Raw genomic sequence first — 9,805 nt, 5'->3', positions numbered from 1 at the left:
GGGGGCCACTGGCCTCCAGCGCTTGACGCCTTCAGCCATATTCCACTTATTTCACTTAATTCCTGTTTCAGGTCCCGCACAGCCAGCAGCGCCTGTGCCCATCGCTGGTAGAAGGCGGCTCCAGAGAACCCGAAAGTCGGATCCGGCTGCTACTTAGCGTTTCAGACGTAGCCAGGCCGGGTTGCGGCAGAGAGGGGGAGACGCGGTGTCCGCGTGGGCACGCGCGAACGCGGGTCGGCGCCGRTTTGCGCGTGGCCTAGCCCCAGCCCGTGGGAGAAAGCCACCCGCTTTAGTGACGCTGCCAGAGCCCGTCGCTAGCCATACGGAAATAAAACTCCGAAGTGGAAAGCGAGTTGCCCATTAACAGTAATTATTTGTGCMGTGATTGTAGGCTCCCATCAGACCTGAATCCGCTTGTGCGAGGCGCTGCTCAAACGCCCAGCAGAAAGTGGACCCAGTTCCAAAAACCAACCAGGAAATAGGCTTAATGGTGAAGCGGTATCAGAAAACATGCCTAATGGTAAAATTTATTAGACTCAGGAAAGTTAAATTCATAAGGGAGGTTATGGAAACCTTACAGATTGGGTAAGGGTGTAATTTTCTATTAAACTGCTAAGTGGAAAATCCCAGAGGCAATCAATATGCTACTTTTGGAATTTTCCTAAACTTCGCTGCAAGACTTTCAGAAGGAAACTGGGCTAACATACTATTTAAAATCCTACATTATATATTTTTGGGTGATTGCTGAAGCAGCAAAGGTAGGTAGATGTCATATTCTGTTTGCTGAATTACATAGGTCCAATTAATCTCTGGTATAATACAATGAAGTGAAGTCTGAAATGCAACAGTAGCATGCATTAATTTTGTGTACAAAAAAAGTATTTGCTTATTTTGCCAAACAGTCTGTTTATTCTTGTCCGCTAAGTTTATTTACGAGACATAAAACATTTCTGAAACTGTTGTGTTTGACTCTCATCCTTACTGGGACAGGAGAATGTTATAAAGCATGAGGCCTTCATTTACTGTTCAACTCGCGTGATAGGTTTTATCCTGCGTTTGCCAAACAAATGTGCTGCAAAAATAAAGAAGTCTTTTCTGTTTCCCTCCTGTTACTCAATTTTGTAAAACATTTGGGGATATAATTTATGCAAAAAAAAGTTAGGGCAGTGTTTTGTCACCTGCTCTCTTTTTCCTCTTAGTTCTTCCTTCCGTGTGGTATATTTTTTGCTTAAAGGGTCACCTGTGATTTGAGAGTGACATTTCAGTCTGAAAACTGTGCATGTTGTAGTTTCACGAGACTTTTAGGAGCATTAGCACATCCCTTTTTTATTAGCATTTATCATTTTGCTTCTTGTGCACTTGACAAGAGAGRGAGATTCACTCTTTTCTACCTGTAGAATGAGCCTGATCCTGCAAAGAAACCAAAGTGTGTTAGCTCAGATGAGTAAATTTTGCGATTCTCATTTGTGGAAGTATTTGCCAGTTTGGATACCTAGGCCCTGATCCTGTAATCTCATCTGCATAAAAGTGAATTAGAAACTAGGACAAGGTGACTTTAGGTCAAAGTCTTCTAGTTATCCATAGAACATGTAGGAGRATCTGGTAGCTGAAAAACAAGCTTTCCATCCTGAACTGCTAATGTTTCTCAGCCATGACTTAGAAAAACTACTTTAAGAATTCAAAGGTTAGTATAGTCTCTATTTACAGCAAGTTGCAAGCCTGTTCTGGGGGGCATATTGGGGTTGGTATCCTGAAACTGGACTAAGACCATCTGCTCATTTGTCATAGGCCACCATCACATTATTCTAGCTGGAGACCCAGAGATAAAAGTCGTCTTTATTCCATTAGAATAGCTGCTTTGTTTCATCCTACATATTCGCTAGCTACGTCTCCTTGGCAGCCAAATGACTTATGATAAAGTACGCTGGCTCCAAGGGGCAGTCGGCTTTTAATTTCATCTTTTATTTCAGTTAATGCCTCAATATTGGATTGTTATTACGTATTACAAATTATTACGTATCCCTTTTTTTGTAATGAAAGCATGGAAAATTCACAGCATTTGGTATATATTCGTGAATAGCCAAAAAGTATTCCCCCAATCGAAACATTAATTGAATAATGTGTTTTTTCAAAATACCATGAAATTAGCTAACTAAATAAAGGCTTTATCTTGCAATATATTCCAAGTCTGTGTGATTATCCCTGACTATTTTCTAGTTACCGTTTTATTATGTCATAAGTTACTTTGAAATTCATTTCGCCCCACTTCTAACCAACATTAATTTCTCAGATAATTTTCTACTTAGTTTATTTCAGGTGCTAGATCAGTAGCTAATCAATTAAATGTAATTAATCTAGTAATACAAGCAAATTACTAGYGTTAATGAGAACTGTGCTCTTCACATCAGGATGTTTCAGGCTTCTTTTATTTGCTTCCAGGCTCATCCCCAAAATGGGTGTGTTGAGATAATTACAATATTTTAATTGTTATTAGGAAGGTAGGATAATGTAGGACAAACAAGAGGGAAGAATCCTAGAGCTGAGAAGAATTGTATGGGGGAATTATGAGCTTCCTCGGTCGTCAGCTGGAAAAACTACTTAAGTCTTAAAAACTTCATGACTTAATTTATATGTCAAGGAATCCAARTGAGGTTGGGAGAAGCAGAAAGATGCTGCCAGTTGTTGTATTAATAGTGCTAGGACTGCCACTTGTTTTGGAGATCGAAGAACGTCTATGTGGTATTAGAAAGCAGGAGAAGGGTGAAGGGGTAAATTAGAGATCAAGAGTTGCGTAGGTGACAGGTTAATAGGTTAGCTATTTCACCTAGTTATGTTTAATGAATGTAGCTGAGGGTTTTATAAACTGTGGTAACGTTTTGCTCTTGCAGGATTCCAGTGGTGTTTTTGTGGCCATGTAAAATATGCAGGCAGTACTTTTTTTTGGCTCCCCAACTTGACGATAGATTGCTTTGATGCCATAATGTCTTGCTGCAAACCTTCCTTTTTGTGGCGCTTTCATGCTGATGTGAGGACTGGGYCATTGCAGAGGTAGGGTTCTGGGTGTCATGAAGAAGTCTGAAGCTTAGGAGTGCAGTTTGTCGTGTTTTCTGATCCTCCTTAAGTTCTTCCTGTAACAATCCAGTCATGGCACTTGATACACTRTTACATCTCTATCCTTACTCTCGTTTCCCTTTGGGAAACTTGAAATAGCCTCTTCTGTCTGTTCTGCTGCTTGTTAACCTTCCTCATATAAACCAAAAAGAAAAAGCTACARGATTGATCAATGTCTTCATCTGCTCTCCAGCTCAGGGGTAATCACCAAAACTTCCCATAGCTGTTTCAACAGTGAATATAACTGAATCTATGTACAACGTGTTCTTTGTGTGTGTGTTTACAAGCTTTATATATATTGCTCTAACAGTTTACAAATTCCATCAGACTGGTCTTTACCTGCCTTCCATCATTTTGTGTCTTCCTTGGACTWAAAACGCGAGGAAGGGTGGCATAAGAGTCAAGTTTGATTATCTTCCATCTTGGTAGAGTGCTTGTAGGATAACGGGATGTTGAGATACTAACTGCTCCCTAGGACAAACCAGTTTTCATATTTGGATTCTGGGGGGAGTGGGTGGGGAAACCGAGGTGGCGAAGCAATAGATGGGGTTGGAGGATAACAAAGAAGAGGTCTCAACAACCATTTTCTGATGGGCTAATGTGAAAGAATGAGAGAAGTCTATCCATGCATACACCTCTTCTGTGCTTCTTCACAACACGCCGAAATCAGGAGCTGCACAAGTTTTGCCCTGCCTCTGGCTTACAACCAAGGTGCCACAAGGTAACTGAGGATGATGTGGGTAGGGTTTGTTATTTTGGCTGAATCTTTTTCTTCTTTGTGTGTGTGTGTGTGTGTGTGTGTGTTTGTGTGCGCGCGCGCTAGTGTGTGCATACTATATAAAGAATAATAAAGCTTAGTTCTTTGTGCTGTAAAAAGAGTAATAGTGCTTAGAAATTTTAGCAAAGCCTGGATGCATCTTTGCTATGTTATGTCCTCTCTCTGAAGAGATGAAATGTAAAGCCAAGGATGATATTTGAGGAAGGGGCATATTTAAGCTTTTGGGTAGTTCAGGAGCTGATGGTGGGAGCCAGAGTACAGCTAGGCTAAGTGTCTAAGGGAAGCTCAGCTCAGCCCAACATCTCCTGCTCAGAAGAGTTCAGAGAGGGTTATGTTGCTAATCATACCTACGTTTTTGTGTCAGTTTGTTTCAGTATCAGAGTTGAAGGCAGATAGAAGAATGCAGCCACGGAAAGAGTCCGTCATTGAAGCTACAGACGGAAAAGCAGGAACAATAGCATTTAGCAACGTTAGACAGCTCCGACAGCCTGCGGGATGAAGCAGCCCAGACAACAGCCGTCCTCCTCTAAGTCCTGGCTGAGACTGATGTGGGGACGTCATGCTTTGCCTCCCAGCCCAGCCTTCTCGCTGTTTCCAGCATGCCACAGGGAGCTACCTTCTGCGTCTCCAGGCTGCCTTGATCCTCTTCCGTTTTTCCTGCCACACATTAGTAAATGCGCCGCACTAAAATCAATGGGAGTTTGAAAACTAAAAGTAATGTGTGCTTCGGTATGCTACTAATCCACTTATTTGGATCCTCTTATGGCTCCTCTGGGCTGCCCTGATCCCCTCTATCAGCCCACCCAGCTGCTCTGATCTGCTCTCTAAACTTCCACCGCTGCTATATTAGCATCCCTGTCAACTCACAGGGCTGCAGCTTCAACTTCTTCAATCCCCTCTCCCAATGAGAGTCTCTCCACTAAATTATAATCCTTGTAGCTCAGAATACTGATGCAAGCTAAAATCAAACCACCAAGAGCTGCTGCAGCCCCCACCAGGATGTTCTATTTCCCTAAATGTTTTCAAACAGTGCTTACATTTCAGGCTAGGGAAATAGTTTTAAGACACATTTATAACCACCTGCCTGTATTTCAGCTCTGAAAAAAAAAAATACTGCAAGGTACAATGTGATTCAAAATCTACTCATGCATGCACTTTTTAAAGACAGATTATGTGAATTTATTGTCTGTATCAGGCTGGAGACTGACATCCCCTGAAGACGGTGCTTTCATTCAGCAATAAGGTATATGCAGCAGCATTTTCATTAACGTAGCTCCCCCTGGGTTTGCCTTCAGAGATGTGTAGATATTGAAGACTCCATCACCTGTTCAGTTCTTGACCTCTCAGCTGACGCAGCCGGGACACCTGAATGGGTATTTTCTCTCAGATGGACAAATTCTGCAGGGATCTAACTGACAGCACAGAGCTCTGATCATCTGGTAACAAATTTGAGAGATTTCTTGCCAGGGTTGGATAGAAACTAATGAACTCAGAAGTACAATACTTTACACTCAGCCTTTTATCTTCTATACACATAAAGAAGTAGAAGAAAATAGATTTTTTTTAATCAGCTTTTCTACCATCCAGCAAGACCTCCATGGCATTTCAGAGTGTTCACATCATGTTTATTCACCTAAAATTTAAATACAGCTAAAATGTCTTGAAAATGAGAGTTGTGGGGTGTAGACCTTGCTTTGGGGCTAAACTCAGGGCGTGAGATTTGACAAGCCCGTCTGCATTTTCAGGTATTAGCCCTGTTTCTGCATCTTTCCTGAAAGGGGTTTGCTGCTTGCGTGCCTATGSTGCAGGCTGATACTGATAGACTCGAGCTTCCGCTTTGCTGTACCCTAGTTTACCACGACACTATTCACCATCTCGTACTGCAAAGTGTTACTGTGGTTGCTCGTCTCTTCTGGCTGCCCCCTTTTCACATYGCAATCAAACTAATGGGCTTGGCCTGATTTGTCTGACTTTTAAAATATATTTTGGCTGTATTTGTGATCTGTAACTATTCTCTCAAATTTACTTTCCTGGATAAAATCAAGGGGATATTAACATTATGTTCCCCACTTTTATGGTTTGCCTGGTCCTGCTGAAGTGATAGAAGGAAGGAACATACTTATCTACAGAAATATCCACACACACACACACACACACACACACACACACACAAAAAACCCCATGATTATTTTCCTGCAAAACATTTTGAGATCTTTAAGAGCAATAAATGGCCAATATCTCTGCTATATACTGCTTTCAAAAGAGCATGGTCTCCCTAATAGCATCCTGAGACATGATTCATTAGCAGTTCTCATGACACAGTRCCACAAGAAAAGTTATCAATATTGTTTCATGAAACAACAACATTTTCTCCAGATAGCTCCTATGCCACCCAGTTTGACCGTAATTAGCCTTTTTAAAATGTAAAGCTTTTTAGAAGCAGTAATGAGTTCTTATAGTACCTCAGTTTTACAGACAATAAAACTGCTGGGATAGGAACTGACCCCAAGTGCCTTTGGACAACCTAAGCAATTCACCTAAATATTTATCAAAACTGGAGGATATAACATTCAAACAATTATTAAAAGCGTAWTTCTAAAAGTCATACTAGCCTCACTGAGCAATATGTGGAGTAATATTGCTCAGTCATATTCTTTTGAAGACTCCTTTGCCAGAGGTGGATATATTCAGTCATGATATAAAACCAGTTTTATTAAATGTGTTTTTTGTCACAGTGTTCTGAAACTGAATAAAAAAGAACTGTACCTAGCTAAGAAAATTGTTACTTGAAATGAATTCTCCTGCAACCTCTCTCAGCTGTAAGATATCAGTTTTGCCTCTTTTGTGTAAAGAAAATCATACACTGGCTGAGCTAGGGTTTTCCCCTGTTTTAGTATTATATAGAGCAGGGAAACGGGACTCGCACATAAAGTCTCAAATACAACCTGAGAACAGCTGAATACAACTGACTACAACTTGAATCATTCTGATGTGCTTCCCCACTTTGGCAAACAGATGACATCTGGGTTGTAATGATGTATTTCCGAGCTGCCTTCAATAATCTTTCTGTAAACTGACAGTTGGCCTGCAGGAGATAAAGCTGAGCAATCAGTTAATCATGGCAGAAATTGGGATGAAACACTTGGTGTGTTTTGGGAGCTTGTATTTCTATTACTTGTAAGGCTATTACGAATATTCCAGGATTCTGAGTAACTTCTAGATTTCCATTTTCAGTCTTGATTTAATACTGAATGCTGTGAAGTGAATTACTTCAAAGTAGGTTTGTGGTTAACAACATGGGGTTGTTCCAGAGGTCTGCGGAAACCTGGATATAGGAAAAACATGGGTAATACTATTGCTTCCAGACCCAAGCTCAGTTGCAGTGAACTGTCATGACTCCACAAGTGGTTTGGGGAGGGCTTACTGGCCTGGCTACGATCCGAGAGCAAATACAACTTTTATTAATCCTATGTGAGCTAGAAATACACTGCCATCACGGTACCAAAACCAGCAATATTGCCCTGAAAGACAACACAAGCAGTTGAAAATAAATAGTCAAAGTCAGGATTCGTAGCGTGGATCTCATTGGCGCTAATGAATACAGTAATGCCATATATGATAAATCAGGAAGATGCTCTTCGCCATACAGCTTGGGAAAGCAAGCTGTTTCACATGTTAAAAGTTATCTTTTGCACTGATGCCATCAAAAGGATCATTGCATAGACGAGACACCAGCACAGTGAAGGACTTGTGTCCTTCTGTAATGTCCTACAAGGTGCTTTCCACTGTCCAAGGGCCCGTGGAGCAGCAGTGTCTGGAGGCGTGGAGAATCGATCCCGCGGCGCGGAGGACCCGCGTTTCCCCCGCGTGTGGTCCAGGGAGCAGAGTGCAAGGATGAACTTCCATGTGTGCCACGAGTCCGTCTGGCAAGGGAGGCTCCAGATATCCATCACAGAACAAAGTAGCACGTGTGAAAGAGAGATGGTCAAAGGACCCAAGCTCCATAATGAAGCAGGCAGGGACCATAACAAATTGCGAGCATAGATGTATCCTCAGAGAATATCCGCTACAGAACAGAGGAGCTTTGAACAGAGTTCAGATGAGGCTTGACCCAACCATCTCAGTGATTCATGTCTCTGAGAAAATGCTGCCCTGAGCCTAAGGCAAAGAGGAGTCAAACAGATTTGCCATTCTGGAAATCAGAAGGCAAGTGRATATACTCACGAGTTGTTGAAAAAGAAGGGAACATCGCTTCTTTTGCATAAAAGGTTTTTCTAGTCTCTTTGAGAAGAGATATCTTGAGACAATGGATGACATCAAATATTAAATATATTTTTTTCCATTCATGGGGATATTGGTGACGGTCCTCAGAAAAACAGTGTTTGCATATATCCAGTACTGCTGTTGGAAGGTGCTGGTTTTTGTAGGTAGCTACTCATCTTTCACAGGACAGAACAATCACAGGAGGGATTTACACTAAATCATAGTTTGATTTGGAGGCAAAAGAGCACATAACCAGGAGTACTGGAAAGGGCACCAAATTACAATGATAATGAAAGGTCGTGTCATCTTCAGGTAAACTATTTTAGAGGTATAGCATTAATTTCAAATCTCACAAAAACTGTTTCCCAACATAAGCTGGTTTCTGCTGCTTTTCCTGTTCATTATACCCCTTCCTGCTGCTTTACTGGTTTGTTTAGACTCTTCTAACCTCTTTGCACTAGGTACCACCTCAGATTAATTTCATTATTCTTATGAATATTGCACGTGGTTTAGCTTTCCCCCTTCAATTAGCACTGTCTCTAATTGAGATAYAATGTCAGGCTGGAGCAGGAGATCGAGGCAGGAAATGAAACCAGGTCGAAGGTTACATCTACACTGCGGAGTTAATTGTGCGGGGCAGCTGACACTGAGACATGAGCATCCGGATGAGTTTGCCACAAAGTCCACCAAGAGGTATTTCTGCAGCCTCGCTCTTTCTGCCCTTACTCCTGGGTGCCTCTGGGCACATCCCGTGGGCCTCWCTGCTGAGACCTTCTTGGATCCTTCACAGTCTGTTGTGAAATAATTTCCTTTTAGGAGAAAAAGCGTAGGAGGGCCGTTCCCGCTTCCTCATTGCTAARGAATTGCATTGAAGCCCAAGGTAAAGCAGGGCATGATTTCTAATCCATACCCCTCCAGCTGGGGTCTAAAAACACCCTTAAAAAATAAAGATGAGCCTTTTTCTGCAGGGAGGAGCCAAGGTGCAGAGCTTAGATATCCAACCCAGGTAAAAAGCTAGTTGCAGTTACCACCCTCCAAAATAACTCCCAGAGCAACACAGCAGCTACAGGGAAAGGGAAAATTTGGGGAGGACCAAAAGGTGAACAAAGCCTGGCAGACACTGCAGGCATAAGCTGCCAAGGAGCCATAGCAGGAAGCTGCTACGTGTGCTACAGGCAATGCCAGCCGGGCTATTTCTGAAACAGAGGAACTAAGAAGCTTTTTGGTAGCCTCCAAAACACTTCCGACCAAAGTGTAGTCTTTTACATGATGAATTTAAGCAATTGGCTTTTCTTAGCCATCCTTCAACGCTTTTTCTGGACTTCCTGGACTTCACAAGTCACCAGACGAAAATCACTGAACGAAAGSAGATAATTAAGAAAAATGAGATGAAATTTGCAGAGTTCAGCCTCTCTGCATGTGGCTTCTTCATCTGCGTCATGAGCGTGGTATGCCTGGTGACAAGGWCTCAAGAAAGGGGAGGCTTTTACTTACAAAATATACACACACGCGCGCGTGCCCCCACGCACACACGTATTTACACATACTTGCACAGCTATATGAAGCCCACGTTGGGGCTCGGTTCCTGCCAGCTATTCAATCCTTTAGACCTGCAGGAAGGAGTAACCAGGCACCACACCGAAATCCCGATGC

General features: G+C 42.2%; 1 protein-coding gene across 1 annotated transcript in view; it reads left to right on the top strand.

The window, feature by feature from the left end:
• Positions 1-9,102: 9,102 nt before the first annotated feature.
• PRPF18 (pre-mRNA processing factor 18) overlaps positions 9,103-9,805 on the top strand; it is an 18,895-nt gene continuing 18,192 nt past the window's right edge. The window contains exons 1-2 of the mRNA XM_085325793.1: positions 9,103-9,158; positions 9,450-9,600. Coding sequence (XP_085181919.1) covers positions 9,103-9,158; positions 9,450-9,600 — 207 coding nt within the window. The remainder of the gene's footprint in view (positions 9,159-9,449; positions 9,601-9,805) is intronic.

This window comes from Rhea americana, unplaced genomic scaffold (genome assembly GCF_003343005.1).
Source record: "Rhea americana isolate MKP2758 unplaced genomic scaffold, rheAme1 scaffold_1, whole genome shotgun sequence".
Lineage (NCBI taxonomy): Eukaryota > Metazoa > Chordata > Aves > Rheiformes > Rheidae > Rhea > Rhea americana.
This window is presented reverse-complemented; position numbering and strand designations above follow the sequence as displayed.